General features: G+C 38.0%; 1 protein-coding gene across 1 annotated transcript in view; it reads right to left on the reverse strand.

The window, feature by feature from the left end:
• WWOX (WW domain containing oxidoreductase) overlaps positions 1 to 20382 on the reverse strand; it is a 473991-nt gene that overhangs the window by 350114 nt on the left and 103495 nt on the right. The window contains exons 7-8 of the mRNA XM_054269623.1: positions 18720 to 18905; positions 14828 to 15092 (exon numbers count right to left, since the gene is read on the reverse strand). Coding sequence (XP_054125598.1) covers positions 14828 to 15092; positions 18720 to 18905 — 451 coding nt within the window. The remainder of the gene's footprint in view (positions 1 to 14827; positions 15093 to 18719; positions 18906 to 20382) is intronic.

Below are 20382 nucleotides of genomic sequence, written 5' to 3' on the forward strand. Positions count from 1 at the left end.
CACACATGTATCAACCTCCTCAGTTTCCCCTGGATAAATAAAAATTCCCTTCTGTATTTCTGCCCCTTCAGAAGCACAGGATCACTCATGGGGTAAAGCAGAGAGAGCCACCACATCCTCCCTTTCAGCCCCAAATTCCTGGTGAATCCTGGGCCTCTCCCAGCCTAGGTTAAAACACCACTCCTTGTTTGCTATTGAATCACCCACTCTACCTTCAAAATATTTCTTTCACATTTCTCCACTTCCATTTGCTGCTGAAGCTGACAGTTTCTGCTGATGATTTTTGGATGAACAGCTATAAAATATTTTCTTTCACAGAGACCACTGAATATCTGACAAATGTGAGAGCTAGGGGCTCATTTCTAGCATGGGATCATTAGGAACACCAAATCACTGGGCTCTGAATTTTGCCAATAGAAGAATTTCACCATTTTTCAGACAATATATTTAATTTTTACTCAAAAAAAACCCTAAATTCTATGGGGCAGATCTTCTCTAGGAAGGAAAACAACCATGCAGAAATTTAAGCAACGCCTTTTTCTTACATCAGGTTAAGCAAAAAGACTAAAATTTTCACTTTGCTCATGGCAGATATACTTAATAAAAAGAATCAGACTGAGAGCACTTTACTACGTTCAGACTAGCCTTTTATTGATTTGGATGTGCTATGAACCACATTATCTAATCTGCAATAAGCCATTTACCAAGTGCAATGATCTATGGGCTAAAAGGCTTAGATTTTTAGTTCCATTGTAGACTTTTTGATGAAATGGTAGATCAGCACAGAATAATACTATAATAAGATTGTGAGGGACAGAAGTGTCAATATTAGGAAATTAGAAAGTTTGGCTTACTGTTTTAAATCCTCCTGCTGTTCATTTAAAAGCCCAATATCTCTTTTTCTAGACTAACTGTGTCTGTATATTTAACAGGGGTCCCAGATGACATCCTACAGGGTGTCAGGTTCACAGGGGTTCAAGGGCTCATGCAACTGAAGAAATTTTAATTTCCAAAGATAAAATCATCCATCTGAGCACAATGACAACTATATGGTGGTGCATGAGCTATAATTATATAAGGAAAAAAGTTATCATGGTACTGTCTCTGCTGTTTGCCAAGATCCGCATTTCATCCACTGCACAAGAGATTTTTGCAGTTTCCCTTAAACAGATTTGATGCATTTTGGGCCGGAAGCTTTTCTTTACCTTTATGCACAGAGCCTGGAACACAAGGCTGAGATCCCAATTATGTGAACTACATAAACAGAAGTGCACTAAAAAATGTCATCTCTCCCTACCCTCTAATTCTCAGCTTTGACCACTTTTCTACATGGGAATTCTCCAGCTGCCACCAGGAAATGCCCCAGAAATCTCAAAACCATTCATTTATTTACTGTTCTGTGTCCAGCTTGGACAGAGCCACACATCAGATCTGCTACATTATTTTGCATTTCCTTTGGATTGAAATATTTGACTGATCCTCTTGACAATGTATAAAGCCATACCATGATTTCCTTCTCAGATTACCAAATAATTCACACAAAGAAAAATTCTTTCTGAAAATGGGTGCCTTTGGCTAACTTGGACTCAGAGGTTTGTAGAAAAAAAAAAGCTAAAATAAAGCTGTGTAACACTACAGATATCACCAGAAGAGTATTTCAGGTTAGCAAAGAAAAACAAAACAAAAATTCAGTAGCCTTTGCTTGACAGAAATAAAATGCATTATTTAGTACTAATTAAGTAAAAGTCGAAAGGTTTTTATGATATTATTTTATCCATAGCTGCATGGGAAATTTTAGTGCATCCTTTCTGAGTAAGACTGACAGGTTACAGGCTGAAGTAAATGTACTGAAGACATTAATGTCACTTTAAAGCAACTCAAGTATTGATGCTCTCATATTTCTGTTGTACTGCAGCAATTAGGAAGCACTGCCTTGTTTTTAAAGAATAAGAAAATAAAAATCAGCTTTACCAGATCAGCCTCCCACAGAACCTCCCAGCACCTGGCACCGGGTCTGGCGCCAGGCAGTTTGTATGAAGATGTTACTGCACCTTTGCATGAAGATGTTATTGCAGTTTGTATGAAGATGTTACTGCACCTTTGCCACTCCAATGGCCAATTATGACTCTATTAGTGCTCCCTGGCAGTTCATCTGCTCCTGCACAGGCCAGGGGGGCTCGCGGCCGGACCTCTGATCCTCCCTTTCCGCTCCAGTGCGCGCTCGGCGCAGCTGCCGTCATCTCCAGACACCCAGGGCTCCTGCACTGCTTCCCCTCATCACTACACCCGACCTCACAACAATTTGCTAAGGAAATACCTGCCTAATGGCACTGCCACTGCAGCTTCTTCCGCGCTCGCACCGGCGCTGCAAATTAGAGACAACAAGATAAATCTATGACCAGCTCGCCAGACACTTCATTAAATCACTGTTCCCTTGCCTTGTAGAGCACTAATAGAATCACAGCCCTCGTTAGCTACTGAATAAAAGATCAATCACATTCTTTGAGAGCTCTTGCTACCAGCTTCCAGAGGAAACAAGGAAAAAAAAAAAAAAAAAAAAGAGACATATTTAGGATCATCAGTACGATTCTGAATGGCCTCACTGCAAGTTGGTTAAATTACCTTTTCCACAACTGACTCTGGCTGCAATACTCTGAGGAACTTGTTAAGTCTGCTTTCAAAAGCTGCTATCTAATATATGACTACCAGGCCCTGGTCAAAAGTTCATAATGTGCATATGTAAAAAGGTACTAAATTGCCTGAGGGCTAAAACCAGAGGAGTTTAATTGCAGCAAAATGCTGAAAATGGTCTGTTGAGGGTCTTTCTATTGGGATACTGCTGGCACTAGCTGATTGAAGTACAGCACATAAAAGCCTTACAACAATATTTCCTTAAATGCAGCTGAAACTGCGAGCACTTGCTAGTGCATATATGGTGTGCCAAGAGGCAAAAATGAAAAAAGAGAACCTACTCTAAAACAAACAAATATTTAAGATTGATATAATTCATAATTCAAAAGCGTGTGGATAAAAGGAAGAATTAAACAACAATCAGTATCTGTCAGTATAAATCATGTTATAGGCTCCACGTTATGGTGGGAAATCTAAGTACGTATGTAAATATATTTTAATTGGCAGCCATTAAGATTCACTGCAATGAAAACTGGGAAACAGCTCCCATCAATCTATTAATGACCACACTTGGAAACTTCGGAAACAGTCACCTATGAGACTGAAGATTCCCCCTGAAATCCAATGATTTGTTTGTAGTAATTTGAGAATTATTTCTCTAGCTATTGACATGATGGGGAGAGAGGGGAGAAATAAGGAAAAAATAAAGCCTTTTTATCTGACTCCATTCAAAACATCAAAACATACTTTTTTCTGATGAAAAAGAAAATCACAATATAAATGTTTAGGAAAAAATGGTAATCATCTGAAAATTTAGAACAAGCAGCAAATTCTTCACTTAATTCTGTACATCTGATTATCTCAAAGTTATTTTTCTATCAGCATTATTTCAGCTGTTTGCACAGTGAACACAAGCAGAATATTTTTCCTTCTGTGTGAGCATTTACGAACACATTGCCTGAGAATTAGGATTTTAGCCACTGGCTGCCAGCAGAAAAAAAACAAGTGAACATCTTAAAATTTTGCTTTTTTTGTAGAAAACTCCATGATTTACTCCTCAATATTTTTGTTACTATCTCAGGCAAAAGTTACAATTACAAACATTAAAATGGTCATTGTGAAAGATTTCTCAACTCTTTCTAAATTTCATTTTTACCTTTTGAAAAACACATTTACACATGGTTAAGGCAGGAAATGACATCAGGTCAGTGTAACAGTGCCTTTACATAGATTTAATTAGCAATGTTTTCTGCAGCCCAGATTTTGTTCATCTACAACACGTGTTGTCTTTGGGCATGTCATGGCTGAGAAAATAAATCCACAGCTTTTCATAAAGGTTTTCATTTAAATGCCTATAAAACGTTCTAAAGGAGCTCATCTAGTATTCTTAAAGACATTAAATGGTCCAGGCAATTTTTTATTTGTATTTGAATGAATATCATGTAGTAGATAAAGCAGCCTTTAGCCAGGTATTACTGGTAAAGGGGGAAATGAGAGCACTGACATTGCCATTTCCAGTTGGCATCAGTTAAACACAGCAAAACCACAGCCCTGGACAGAAATCAGAGAAAAGGGACCAACAAAGAAAAACATGAGAATCAGTAAAGACTTCAAACCAGCTCAAGAGACCTCCATTTCCAGCCCTGCAAAACCCACACAGCAATATTCTGCAGTGGCTTTACTGACTGTCTCCACAGCAAGGCAAAATCACCTCTTCAGATACAACAGTTATCAACCAAGCTTCATTTTACAATATCAAAAATGCCCAGGCCACCAGAAAGTTTCAGAAGTAAATAATGCCAAAGAAAATTGGTAATTTATTTAGCTCACCTACACAGAGGAAGGCAGAAGTTTGAAAAACCATGGCTGTAACACAACAGCATTTACCCTAACAAATACACGTTGTGAAAATGAAAATCCAAGCAAATGAAGAAAATGGAACAAGCTTTCATTTTTTCACTGCTGACATTCAGTGCTGACACTCACACAGTAAGGAATTCATCCAAATAAATTCAAAATATATGCTTGGTAAGGACTCACAAAAATCTCCCAAAGAATTGAGGCACAACAGACCACAAACATTTCAGCAGAGATGCTAGAAACAAATAGACTGACTTCATTCCAGGTCTAAGTCTCCATTTCAGGTCTGGACAACCCTTTCCTTCCATCTTCTGACCACTACAATATCATTAATTCATGGATGTATCTTCCAGCAGAAGGGAACAGAAGCAGGAGGGAATTTTTTTTCTTATAATGCTAGTGAACAGCAATGACCACAACTTGGCCCAGTCACATTTCATTACCAACCATAAACATGATTTCAGAGGAACACATTAGCAGTTAGACTGCATTTACAGGAATCTTTGCTGGGGACAGTGACAAAACTTTCAGATGAGTGTTCTGTCCCTTCCCAGCAGCAGAAAAAGCCCGAAGCAGTGCTCAGCTTTGCTGGCCATGGGTAGACACACAGAGCATTTGATTTTCCAAGACAAGCACTAGTCTGGATTGTGTTCCAAAGAGCCTAATTCACTTTAGCTGAAGACCATTTAAAACACCACATTACTGATTATAGAATAAGCACATATGTAATTCAATAATGATAAATTTCACCTCATCACCAAAGTAAGCTCAGCTGTTGTTTCGATAAAAAGGCATTCCATATGAAAACATTTCCTTTAGAAACACAAAGCCAAAAGGGAGACAATAAATATATATCACAAATGGAACTGACAGCTTTGTTGATACTTTCTGCCATAATGTCTTTAAAAGTTGAAAATTCACATACATTTCTCATCAAGGGAACGGAAGAAGTCAACACATCATTTTTTCTCACAAAATCACCACTTTTGGTGTAAAAGCTAAGAGAGAGGCTCACTTTGTACATAGTAGTTCATCAAATGCAAGCAATGTAATTCATTCAGCTCAGGTATCACCTTGTTCCTTGAACTGGTTAAATTCTGTTTACTCATGATATCTTGACCAACAAAAATAAATTTATTTCCTAGAAAACCCTTATTTTAGTGTTACAATGCTTGAAAAAAATAGCATTACATTTTTACATTAATGCCATGATATTACAAGCAGAATGGTCACCACAGTGATCCACAAGAGGGAACAGGAAAGGACTTTTCAGATGCCCACCTTGCTGATATTTGGGACCTTTGCCTTGGTAACCTGTAATAAAAAAGGGAATTCCTTTCCTCCAGAGGCAGGACACAGCTCTGCCATGGGAAGCCTGACTGTCAGTTGTATCATTCTGCAGATCATGCCACTGCTCCATAATTAATACTGTTAGATAACCACACTATTTGGGATGGGATGAGCTACTTGATGTGAGTAGACAATCAGATTCTAAATGACACTGTAACAAATTCATTATCATAAAAAATTGCCAAGATGGTTGCTTTACTTGAAGTGCTAAATTAGTTTTCTTGCACTGGTGGTATTCATCATAATGCAAGTTTGACAATTCAGGACAACAATTTAATAGTAATGCTGTTCGGTGGAGAGAAATTGTGTTTCCAATTTTCTCACAAAATGAAAAAGCCCTAATTGTATTCATTAATAGATTACAGGGAGAGACATGGCAATTCTAAGAAAAATACCTATATTCAAGAGTGTTGAACTTAAGTGAAAAATTTAATCCTAGTATTTCCAAGTATTCTTATGCTCTAGCTTGTTAAACTGAAGTGTTCTTCAGGATTTTTTGCATAATAGTAGGTACAACATTCAATCAAAAAATCAGTGCTAAGTGCCAGTTCAGCACAAGGATTTTCAAACCCATTCCTTTCACAGCAAGCTTGGTGCTCAACACTTGAGCAAATGCTTCCATATCCAGTTAGGAGTCTCACAGTTACTGTATGTGCACACCCAGCTATGAGAAAGTAAAGAAATGAGAAATGCTGTGATCAAACATTAAAAATGAGCTCACAGTATATTTCAACTCTTACACTGCTCAACTCCATTTTCTGGAAAAAATACCTCCATTTTTGGAGATATCAGCCCTTAAGACAGCACTGCTGGAAGAGATGGAAATCCACAGCACTGACAAGTCAATCTTGCATGTTTGGGACAAATAGATCTTGTTTTCAAAACAAGCAATTCCCTCCACATATCACAAGATACTTTATTTTTATTTAAGATGCAACATCCGACATGGTTATCTTTATCTTATTTCAAGGTGATGCTTTTGCAATTAATAAAATTCCTCAACTACCCTACATAGATTTTTTTTGGCATGCAATGAAGACTGTGCTATATCCATAGTGATACTTAATAACTGCAAAAACATGTTGCCACTAAAATAATGGATGGAATTTGACTATGTTGTTTATATTTACTGAAATCCTCCTTGCTAAAATAGGATTGATGCTACTACTCTAACAACTTCCCAGAAACAGCGGAATAAAGAGGTTGGAAAATCCAAATGACTCAAGTATTCCAAGTCTCAAAAGAAACTTTAAAAAATAAGTAAATCCAGAAATTCTCTGATTACAAATGCTTATACAGATTACTGCAAAACTACTAAATCTTGTATAATTTGGGGTGCACTTTTACACTGAATTAATCACAATGGATTGGTTCATTATTATTATTACCTTCCTTCTGAAGGCAATGAGTGCAAATCTGCTACTTTTTCACAAGAATATCACATAAACTCAGGTAATCTAACACATAGCAGAACACAGAACCATTTCAGTATTTCAACTGCCAAACGGATTCAAGTCCTTTTTTTGCCAAATATTTTTCCATTCTTAAATTTGATTCTTGAATCAGATAAATAGATATTTAAACAACTCTTAAAATCATTCATTCTACTTTCTTCTGTTTTTTATAAAACCGTAGTGAGAAACTGCAGACTTTAAGAGAGTAGGTTAAGAAATTGAAGAGGACAGGCAGGGCAGCACATCATCTCCCACTAGTATTGGCAACAAAACCAACACAAAATTAAGGAAAAAATTTTGGATTCATTAATTTTTCTGGAGCATATATTCCCTTTTCTTCTCTTTATTTAGAAACACATGAGCCCTTTCCTAGAAAGGAGGCACAGATACAATAAAATAACTAGGACTGCACTAGAAAGAAGTTGAGGATTTGTCCAGCATCTAACTCAATTCTTTCAATAATTCTCAGAGTAATTTACAATGGAAGGTACAGAGGTACAAAATGCCAGTGAATATCCAGTGGAAAAATTGAACAGGCTCCCTAAAAAGTCCCATCAAACAGACTTATTTCCCTCTACATGGAAATATGGCCAATGCTTCAAACTGGGCAAGGAACACCCTCCAAGTTTGAGTCTTGGCTTTAGGAAGAAAAAAAAGGAATTTACCACACTGATATCTGTAACACAAAAAAAAAAAAAATAGAAACAAAAACCCAACACACAACACCAAAAACAACAAAACCATCCCAGTAAATTCCCCCAAATCTTCCTCAGAAGGAAAAAAAAAAGATATCTATATATACGATAAACTTTGGAATAGAAACTGACAGGAATTAGAAACACTATTAGCATCACAGTGGGATACCTCCCAAAAGCCTAGAAATATTCATATTTCTGTACATAGACGTATATTTTCAACAGCTTTCCTGGAAGGAAGTTTTTAGGAATGTTAATTCAGTTATGCAGTTATGTCCAGGGAATGCCAACATGATGATAAATGACATGTCACACAGTAAAAAACAAACAGATGAATCGTTTTTCCAGGAAACAGACTCTTTTTGTGTTCACCTATTCAGGAATGTGAACCATATTAAAGACTCAAGTATATTTTTCACCTCTAAAGACTGGTAGATATGTAGGTACATACACACACATATATACACACACATGTAAAAATAGTAAGAATATTGAAAAAACATTATGTAGCACTCTGCATTTGATAGACTTAATTATTTTTGGATCTTGCAAATATACTTTTTTAATGACTTTTCTCTAAAAGAAGGGACTTTCTAGCTCATATTACTTGGACGCTGGTGCTGTTTACTCTTCCATCTTTTTTGTAAAGTCAGAAGAGATTTCCCTGAGAACTTCAAATAAATAAGATATCCAGCTGCACAAACACTATACATTCTGTTAGATTACTTTGGCTTCCTAAGAAATATTTGACTTTCTGTGGATGTAAATGATTAAAGAGAATCCATCATGTGAAACTGATTGGTGAACTGTTTAAAGTGGTATGGCACCTCTTCAAAGATGATAGAGTGAGAAATGAAAAGACCATGGTACAATAAAGCATCTCAGATATCCAAGGGGTTCTAGGGAAATAAGGTAACTAAGCACTGCATCCCCCAATTAAGAAATAGCATTTTAATTACAGTTCCCTAACATAGGATCTATGCTACATTCTTTTTTAAAAAAAATAAATTCATATTTCATCTATGCTGTACATGGCCAACAAAAGCTTGGGGTTTCCAGAACATCTATCCATTCATAAATAGAAACTTGAAAGAAAGAAATGTGAGGAAAGATAAACCATGTTCTAGAATCCACAGAATTTATTTTGCTCTGTGAGTTATGATCACAAAATGACACAGACTAACAACATTCAATTATGTAATTTCATTACTTTTACCATTTACCATTTTAATTTTGAGCTCAGGATTTTAACTTTAAGGGTCAAAAGAAAACAAAAACTAACCTTCATCCAAAAATATTTCTTCTGCTGAACTTCAGATGTGTAGATCATCATTACACCCAGCTTCTCTGGGCAATCTGTGCCAGGGCCTCCCCACCCTCACAGGGAAACAAATCTGCCCTTTTTCAGTTTGGAGCCATTCCCCCTTGTCCTGCCCCTCCATCCCCTTGGAAAAAAGTCCCTTTCCAGCTCCCTTGGGGCTCCTTTAGGTACTGCAAGTACTAGGGATTCCTCCTCCCCAGGATGAACAGCCCCCAAAAAAGACATTTTAGAGATTATTCTTCTATAAAAAGTGATTCAAAACTCATTACTAGTTAAAAAATCTCAAATATTCAGTGATGAAGTTTGAGTATCTTTCTAGAATGCAACAGTTCACTGGATCATCATAAAAGAACCACAGCACATTGACATTGCTTTGATTACAAGCGGCATAAAACGTCAAGGACCAAATATTTCCCTGCCTTGCAGCCCACATACTTGACAAAGCATTCTGAAATTCTGCAAGGACCTGGCGGGGAGAGGAAAAAATTCCTTATTTCCTCCACAAAATTACAGGACAAAACCAGAGTCACTCCCCAAACAGCTATGGGGCTGTTCTGGACACAGAAATTCCCTGGCCCCTGAGCACCATTGTGGTCACTGCAGTCCTGACCTGCTCACTTTGGCACAGGGATAAGTTTCCATAGAGACTTTCCATCCCTGTGGTGTAGGTTACAGGGGACAAATTTAATTTGCCCTTATATTTCATGCTACATTTATTTTAGCAGCAAGTTAAAGTATGTATCAGTTAAATGTAAGTTTGATAATAAACTAGCTTATATTACATTTTATTGCTGGGTAGGACACACAAAATGATCAACAACTGCTTTGGAGGCATCTCTTTACAATCCTGTTACAACAAATCAAAACGTTCTTCCACATAAGCCTTTTTACCCAATTCAGTCAGTTTTAAATAGGAGTTTTGTGCAAGAAAGCACATGTTATCAGGGTTCAATAAAATAACTCTCCCTCCATGGTAGTGGAGGTAAGGTCTACAAACCTGCTAAAAAAGAGCTGTGGCTTAGCATTACTTTAATATTTACACTTCAGGCATTAATCCATAAACCAGGAGAACTGCCCATGCGATTTATTCACTCTCTACAAGTGCTAATATCCAGTAGGTGCCTATTTCCCTTACACTCTCCCATCCTCTTTCTCTTCCTGCCCGGAACTCAATCTGAGAAAAGAAACTGTCATTCTGATCAAACCTGAAATATGAGGTTCTTCCAAAAAGAGCTGCCTCTTGCTTTCCAGGGAACCCCAGTGCATTTTCAGCAGTGTCTTAAGGAAGGAAAGAGAGGCCAAATTCTGTGCTGGAACAGGCTCATACCCACCCTGCCCAGGCTGCTCCTGGGGCTGGACAGGCACAGCTCAGGGCAGAATTTGGCCTGAACTGTGAATTCAGAACTGGAAGCCAACATCAACTCAACACAGCCCACACAGATCTTTGGACAGCAAAAAAATGTTTGCTTGGAGAGGGAATTCTATCCCCAGCTCCAAGAGTAATTCCAGCTTCTCCAGCAAAGGACAGGGGAGAAAGCAAAGAGGTGATGAGGCTGCAGAGCCTCTTTTGGGGTTTTATCAAAAGCAAACAGATGTGATCATTAGGTTGCAGTCACTCCTGTAGATGCAGATTGATTTCTTGCCAGAATAACATTTCTGAGTTTATGTTAGATGTGCATAGAAATCATAACATGGAATTTAAATTTAGAAATGGAATTTAAATTTAGACACTTGCAACTTCTGGCAAAAGCAAAGCCAGTGAAGCCATTGTAGGCACTGGGGTTTGCTCCTGCCTGTGTGAACACTGCAGCACAGAGCTACTGCCTCAAACACCCCTGGGAAAATATCCCAGTGAACAGAATTCATTGGTTTAGACAAAAATTAGGCATTCAGAAGACGTTTGGGCCCTTAGAAATATTCCTTCTAATTCTCAACAGCAATAACTTCAATACAAGATCCAGTTCTGGAAAGTTACTGTCTTTGGGGGAGGAGGGAGAAATCAAAGAGCACTTCAAGCATCAGTCTCTTACACAGTGAAAAATTAGGGGCAGAGTTGTCTTACTACTTCCAACTGCCTTTAAAAGTTACAAGTTGAGCTTTTATAAATGTAATTTATATCTCAGCAACAGAACCAGTGTTTTACTCCCAACCATTAAAGGGGGTAACACATCTGCTAGGACTCCAACACAATGGCTGGCTTTGCACTGCAACAGGAAATGTAACCCAATAGTCTCAGAACTTCCCCAAACCCCAGCCATTTCTTAATGTGAAAAGATTTGAAAATGCAGCTCACTGAAACATCTGTTAAGCTCTTGCTACTCTAACACATGATATTCTTTCTGCTCTGTTACCTGCCAACAAAAATATTTGGGTCTATGTAAGACTATCACAAGTGCGTGATAATGGCACTCTGCTTATAATTTTATATGCCCTTGTACACTGAAAATCACCTGGGGGTGACACCAGATACCACACTCAGTGTAAGCTTGAAACTTACAATAAATATACTTAACTTTAGTCTTGTATGTAAATAATGAAAAATCAGATGGGTTCTGAATGACTAGCATTTATCCAAAACAAAAAAAAAAAAATCCTCAAACTTTTCTTGAGTCAGTTTTTGAAGACAGAAGGAGAGAAGAGAGTAAAAGAGGTAGAAAGAAAAAACCCAAAACCCTAGAGCCTTAGATCAAACCAGCTAAATATAAGCATGGCCTACACAGTTACTTTCAGAGCTTCCCTTTCAATTTGTTTTTCACAGTGTTTTTCACACTTGTTTCAACTGACATTTAATTATGATATAAACATCTCCAACTTATTGTGTAACTATTTAATGGTAAATAAAAAAGAGCCCTTTTGACATTAGTAGAGCTATTTCAATAATAAAATGGTAATTCATTTGCAACTATTTCTTTCTACAAAATACTTCTTCTAAATTTCTGTGTAAAAATCCTCGTAGATTTTACATTTCAATGGGAAAGAAAGGAATAGACTTCAGTTTCCATTGCTCTACTTCAAACTACTGCCTGGATACCACAATAATACAAAAAGGCCTTAGAATCAGGTATGTGCAGCTGCATATATACATGTGTGCATATATATTTTATATATATTTAATATATATTATATATTTTTATATATAATGTATATTTTATATATTATATATATTATATATAATTTTTCTATATTACATCTATATATTTTTATAGATATATTTTTATATATATTAGACTCCAGAAGCCCAGTGGATCAGGACATAGCAAACAGTTTCAAAGTGGCTCCAGGAAGAACTGGCCTCTCCACACACCAAAATGCTGCAGCAGCTGAAGCTACAGCCCCAGAGACCAAAACAGGTCCAGGCATCTCTTTGTGGCTCCTTGTCTGGGCTGCCCAACCCCTCCTCTCCCCACACAACCTTGTCTCCAATCTCAGCTCCAGGGATGGGCCCAGCCCAGCTGGAGCTGCTTTAAATGCTGCTGCATCATGCTGCATTGTGCAATGCAGACATCCTTGGAAAGCTCAGGGACAAGCAGCTCACACCTTGGGACTGCAGCTGTAAAGCTTTGAGATCACTCCCAACATTCTGACCAAAACACCCATCTGAACTCCTGCCTCAGAAACACAGAAAGGAAACCCAGGAAAAGATCCCCAGCAAAGTCTATTCCAGGTTGATAACAGCACAATCCCTAAAAAAGGAGCAGCAGCAGCAAATTATTTGCTCCCTACAAGACTTAAAATAGAACCTCCTACACTGATGATGATGAGAATTTCAGCTCAGCTTGTTTGCATACCCAGGAAGGGGCACTTCTCCAGTTTTACTGGCTGTTGAAACATTGGTAGAGTTCACGGGAATGTAATTCACATCAGAATATGAGTTGTAAAACTGATGCTTACCCTCAGCCAATATCCTCCACCATGACATTCAAATAACCTCAGTGAAATACAAACATGAAGGACTTAACAGAAGTGATTTGGGTTGGACCAGAGTGCACTGTTATTCGGTGCTGATATCTTTGTCCTGTATTTTGTATTCTCTTATATGTGATACCCATTAATAGACACTTGAAAAATCTATCAATTCTTTTAAAGATCTCAAAATTAACGTCAGTGTTTTATTTTGTTCCTTAGAGGATAAGATTCCCTGAGCAACAAACACAAAAGGTTCCCTTTGTGAAAATATGTCAGAGTAAATAAAACTAACAATTCATAAACATCCACAGACTGGATCCTTTTCACAGGATTTTGATAACATTCCCTCATACATTCTCAGGAGAACTTAAGAATTTGTTTCACAAACAATCCCTAACACAGCAGAGACATGGTTTTGTAGGTCCTGGTCAAAAAAACCGTGCTGTTGAAAGATATTATTACTCGTCCCAAGGTGCCAGAGCACTCACATATCAATCTTGTGGACATAAATAGGCTTTGCATATGTACAGGCTGCAAAATGCAGCCAGAGGTTGGAGGTGTGAGGGCTCTCCTGACTGACACCTGGTCAGCACTGGAGTGTTTTTATTTTTGCTCCACAGGTCATACTGAAGATCCAGTATTTTTCTTTTATAGACACGTAATCAGATTTTCAAACACCTCTGTTTTCCACATATGTCATCCCACTATAAATTAAGATTCTGCAGGGGTATGGATCTTTTCATTTCCCTGATTCATAGAAGCAAACATTCAAGTGAGACTCCTTCTCCCTTCTCCTCTTTTTGGGAACACCCTTCTTGGTCAGTGAAAAAGGAATATAAAACAGTCTATAAGGTTAAAGGAAGCCAGTTCTCAATGAAATAAATATCATTCTCTGCCTAAAAAGTACTTTGGACTCCTTATAAATAATTGGCTCAGAGGTTCAAAGGATCAGAATAAGCCCTCCAAGTGCTGGAGGTGCTGCAAATTCTTACGTAATAAAGATTCATAACCTTGGCGATGGAAGAACTGCAAAGCCTTTCATTATGTCATGGTTCCAGTCCAAAATCCAATGGAGACAAATGGAAAACACCCATTGTCTTCAGCACTTTGTAAGAATCAAGAAAATTGTTGGGTTGTTGCTTTTTTTTAAATATGAATGAAGGTGCTTTTACCACTGAAAGCACTTTCCCTCAGCCATTAATAATGTCTGGAGTATCTTCTCTAACTAGGGCATCTGTTTACATAAAAAATGCAGTCACCATATTCCACTTAAAAACCAAAGCCATTTTTTTGATGTTTTATGTATCCTGAGCACAGAAATAACTCTAAATATCCCACACCTAAGACATAGGATCTACTTAATCACAGTGAAAACCATATATGCAAACATATATGCACTCCATCTTAGAAGGTTCCTTAACAGAAGACTGACAAAGAAAATCTTGAGTGGTTGAAGAATTCTCTTCTAGAGCAGAGTCTTGGCATGATTTTTGCCATTGATCATGGTTATAAAAGGCAAGAGGTAGACACAAACAGCTGGATTTTCACAACTCTTCTGCCCCGATTCAAAAAAATGAAGACGCACAAAATATTTTAAGGCACTCACTTACCATGGACTTGGTGAAAGGTCGAGCCAAGGTGAAGAGCAGAGTGTAGAGCCACCAGCTGCGGTGAATGGAGGAATACATCATATTTCCAGGGTGCACTGAGTTGGAGGTGACCCCGTGGGGAGACAGGCGCCGGTTCAGCTCGCTGGAGAACAGGATATTGCAGAGCTTGGAGCGGTTGTAGGCCAACATCGCCCAGTATTCCTTCTTGGATGGAGAAAGCAGGCTGAAATCCAGCTTTCCAGAGGAGTCTTTAATTTCTGTAAATCTGAGAAACAGTAAATATGCCTTAGATACCCCAGAGTTAATTTCACTCTCATTAAGAACAATATAAAATGTAGACAAGAGAGTAGATCCTGGCCAGAACCAACATAAAACAGCAGCTTATTTAGCAGCTGAAAGCATCCACTGGAAATTGCCTGAGACCCAAGGAACAGTCCCATATAATATGGCAGTAAAATTATTGGATCATTATAAACAGCAAACAATAAACAAAAACAACTCAGAAAACACTTTGATGGTTTAAAGACATTGTATGTAACTTACAAATCACTTTATTTTAAATAAAAATAAAAAAAAAAAACAGATTTTGCCATACATTCACAAAAACATGATCCGCTTGGAGGAAATAATGTAGGATAAAATAACTCTGCACTAAAAGCAGAGCAACCCAGCATCTTTTCTTTTCCCCTTCTTCCCATGCCCTGATCATTTCATCCAGTGCTCACACACTTGCATTTAAGTGTTCAAGTAACTATGGATGAGTCTCACTGCCTCTTAAGCTCTTTTTTAGATTAAAAATTGATGAATATAAAGGGGTTATAACCTTGGTAACTTGCCATCAATAGTCTTATATGTTTAAAAGATAAATGTAAACAAAGCCAAAACGAGCTCTGGCAGAGCATAATGTTTTTAAGTACACCCATGGCATGGCTGAACACAAATCAAAGTAACTAGTTGACGTTTTTTAATTGGGTCTGACAGAGTCATTAAACACCAGCTGTTTGTTATTAAAAAAAAAAAGGAAAGAAACAAAGTAGTGAATGTTCTAAAGACATTTAGATGAAGAAAAGGAAATTTCCATAAAGAATTTCTCCTCCCAGTTCTTATCATTTCATTTATTAATTTAGTGGTATATCTTAATATTAGAAAATAATACTACATTTAGTTACAGATCTGTGTTTAATTCAGAGGAGCTACTAAAAATAAAAAGGATTTAGCAAGCTCTTTTTAATACTCAGTTTTCAGAATCAGCTGGGGAGAACAGGGATAAACATAATTATAGTACACACTAGAAAAATGTTTTAAAATATCTTTACTAATTTTGCATCTCATGCCCAGAAATGAAGAGATCAGCTGGAATTTCTACATTCATTCTGTGAGCAGAATTATAATATGCTCAGAGAAAAGCCATACAGTATTTGAACTCAAGAGGAATCCAGGATGTTCTGTGTCTTGCACAATTAGCCCTTCAATTTCAACAACAAAATTTCTCTTTCATAATTTTCAGTTGGATAAAATACATTTCTGAAATTAAGAGGACTATTCTGGGAGGAATTTCCTATATTTGTTCCACAAGTAACCACTTATGACACCAAAAATAATCCATAAATACAACTCTGTGTGTTACTGTATAAAGGAAACACGGTGGCATATTTTGAGTCCAGTCCTGCAAATGTGCTTATGTGAGCCAATCTCAGTGAATTTGGGGGAATAAGGGCTGTACAATCAAATTAACAACACAGAAATTAAGACAGAAGGAAAGTCAACCTACTTATTATTCTGATTTTAATATGATGTGCCTAAAGTACCCAAAAGCTTAATTTAAACAGAATTCATTTGTGCTAAATCCAGAGAAGTAACTAGAAATGAACAAAGAACCAAAGAGGCAAATAAATATTATGCCTTGGAGCAGCGCAGGATAGCATTTTCTGCAAACATGGGACTTAATTTTTACCCTAACAGGGGGTCTTGACTCCAGCAAAAAGATCCAGTCAAGGTTTATGGAAGTAATTAGATACCAACACTTCTGTTTTACGACATGGTTTAAGGCGCAGAGTTCTCAAGTAGGTCAGAAAGAACGACCACCTAATAATCCCTAACTAACTCCTTACATAAACTTCTTCCCATTAACCAGACTGGGAGTGGGGAAAGCACAGTTATTTACAATGATCAGTCCAAGTGATAAGATAAGCTGCAAGACATTACTTGGACGCCTTAGAAAAAGGGAAATTTACTAGTTGTGTTAATTGTTTTATTCAAACACAGACTGTTACTTATTTCCTCATGGGCTTCTGTCAACCTTGGCTGATCTCTCTGACTTAGCAATGAGCACTTTCAAAATGGTGTCAAAATCACAGATAAAGATGTCCAGAGATGAGAGCCCTGGTTACACACAGCACTTAATGCAGTGAAAAACAAAGATGTCATTTAAAATACTACCAGAGATACAAACTTACAAGGGGGAACAAGCAGCTGACAATTCAACATAATCTCCCATTAAATAACAGCTCATTTATACATATCCCATTGTGCCCTGCACATCTGGCAAGTGATTGGAGTTGGCAGATTTATTTCTAGAGCTATCTCTCCTGCCCTGCAGTAGCTGCCCTCACTCCTAACAGGACTCTGCTACTTGCTTGCACAAACCTGGTGTGATTTGCAAAGATAAGGATGTCCAGATTTTGTTACCACCTAATTACTAGACATTTCATGTCTTTTAACAGTGGGGAGGATTATTACTGGCATTTTCTATTGCTTCCTTTCATTTCAGCCATCATAAATTTAAAATGGTAAAAGTAAATCTATCTGCAGTGTGTCATTTATACCATAAGCCCCTGTGTTTGGAAGTGATAAAGGTTTCAGCCCGACCCTTGGCTGGTCTCTCTCTACCAGGTCCCTGGGGTTACATTTTATGGAAACATGATTAAAAAAAATAAGCTTCATTCTGGGTCACTAAAACATTTCAGAAATATGAAGACAGGAGGAAAAAAAAAAAAAGAAAGAGCACTCTCACATTCTTCCTTTTAGTTTGCTAGAGCTGCTACACACGACCAAAAGTGAAATAGAAATCAACAGTAATGTTTAAAGCTTGATGTTATAGGCTTAATCCTGCAGTCCTTGAACTAAATCAGCAAGGAGTAAGTGGTTTGTGCCCAGTAAAATTCAGAACTGGGGCATTCATTTTCCACAAGGAACTTTATTTAAACCAAAACCATCTTTTCAGTTATTAACACAAAAACATGAGCACATCTGAAACAAAGCAAACCTCATCAATATCTTTTTTACCAACTGTACTTTTCCTGGCAGTAGAAAAGATGAGCATCTAACATTTTAATTAAAAAATTTACCAAAAGAGGCATAGCCAGAGTTGTAATATGTATTAACTACATTACTTCCCATTTTACAATTATACAACTGTCTACATTGAATTCCCTAATTTCTCATTATAAAACAACTGGATTTCATCTAGCTGGTTTTAATTGCATTGTTTCTCCTGCTAAAATATCTGCACATTCTTCTTGCTAAGATGTTGAAGTTGTTGAATGACAAATCAATATAGGTCATGCCATTCAGATTTAATCAATTATTATTCCATCTCCTCACAAAATCAATGAGCGGTCTGAAACGCAGCGAAAATCTGCATTCACACAAAGAATGATCAAAAAAATATCTACATACTGTTATAAAACTAGAACATGCTTCATCCAGCAACAGAGCCAAATCCAGAAACATCCACAGGCATTAGTAATGCTTCTATTTTTAAAAAGATTATTCAAAGGAAAATGCTTGAGAGCAAGGACCTTCATTTTCAGAAACTCCTGCGGTTCTGCCCCAACTGTTTCATGTTTTAAGGATTAAAGATTCCAGCAAAACCAAATTCACATTCACCAACCTGTGGGACTCAGAGGACACCACCACAACCCTGGCAGGAGATGACTGGCGCAGAACATCTTCCAGAAGCTGGACAAGGTAGAAATGTCCCAGGTGGTTCACCTGGAAGGTGGACTCCAGGCCATCCTCTGTCAGGGACCAGGGAGCACCAAACACGGCAGCATTGCAGATCAGCATGTGCAGGGGCCTGGAAAAATCAGAAGAGGACAAAGAAATCTCAGTTAAATAAGTGTAATTATTTACACCTGTGTGAACGGGGTGCAGGTGTGAAGGATTTGGCTGGCTGGTTTCTGTGGGAAGGAGCTGATTCCAGGTGGTTCCAGCAGCCCCACTCAGGGTCCAGCTGAGCCCCACAGTGACACACCCTTGGAGAAAGGGTACAGAATAAAAGGCAAAATGCCACACAGCACCATCGCTGCTCTCCCAATTGGGAAATTGTCTCCATCTGGAGCATTCAGAAAAGAAACTTTTCCTGGGGGATAAGCAACTCCTACAACTTTCTTGAATGGGGTACGTGACATCTGCACAATTGGTAGGGGACAAGTGATTAAGAAATAAAGACACAATGCAAAAGGGCGCATGTACACATTTTATCCTTCTGCAGATGATGAAGTATGCTGTTAAAAAATGCAAGACTGAGATGGAAAAATAAAACATTCTCCAGAAGCTGTATTCTTTGGTGGAAAATCTGCACACAATACATATGAGATCCTTGAAACAGAATCCTTCCTCACTGGACTCACCTAACCCAGTTTAAATACAAATGCCATTATAAAGGAGCTTGAAATGAAAGGGTAAGATTCTACCAAACTAAGCTAGAAAAGAACCTAGGCTGGCACATACCTCTCTCATTCACAAAACAGGTCCAGAAAACTTCAAATTCCTTGAGGTCTCCAGTGTAATCTCAGGATACTGCACCTTGCAGACTTCCCAACCTCCACAGCAAGATCAAGGACAAACGCCCTTTCTGTTCTTTCTTGTCTTTTTCCAAACCCTTATGAAACACAGCAAAGTCTCTGGTCCTCAGACCTCAGATGGATCTGCATTTGCTAGATTGCATCATCTCTGAGCAAACCTTGGCACTGGCAGCATGTTCTTGTCCTTGAGTCAGAGCCTGATGCAGCAGAGCTCAGCAAGCTCTACCTGAGCTCAGAGCCTCAGGTTGGAGAGCCTGCAGCTGCCATCCCTCACCCTGGTATATTTAATTTGGAAAAGTCACACAAAATAATGACAGCCAAAAATTCCTGCACTAACACTTGGGATGTCCTAAGACCAGAATATTAAGATCTGTCACGTTTGTTTAGCCTATTCCATCCTATTATGTCTTTACTGCAATCCCATGAGACAGAATCAACACGCAACATAAACTCTAATTCTGAAGGTAATAAATGAAGCACAGTTAGGAAAAATAACTGCTTGCCCTCTGTCCTTCTCAAGTGCCTCCTCACAGCCCTACACACACAGGCAGAGTCAGAACCTTTCCCCACATGATTGAAGGACATGTGTTCTGCAACTCTGAGCATCTGCAGAAGGAATTCTGGAAAATAATGTGAAACGTGAAGCCCCAGGTTGTCAAACAAACCTAATTATATTCCTTCAGGCATGTTTGAAAGCATCAGATTTTGATAGCTCAGTTTTCACAAAAAAACATTTCAGGGGGAATC

This window comes from Melozone crissalis, unplaced genomic scaffold (genome assembly GCF_028551555.1).
Source record: "Melozone crissalis strain CALT ecotype California unplaced genomic scaffold, PUWL_Pcris_2 ptg000007l_1, whole genome shotgun sequence".
NCBI classification, from domain to species: Eukaryota; Metazoa; Chordata; class Aves; order Passeriformes; family Passerellidae; genus Melozone; species Melozone crissalis.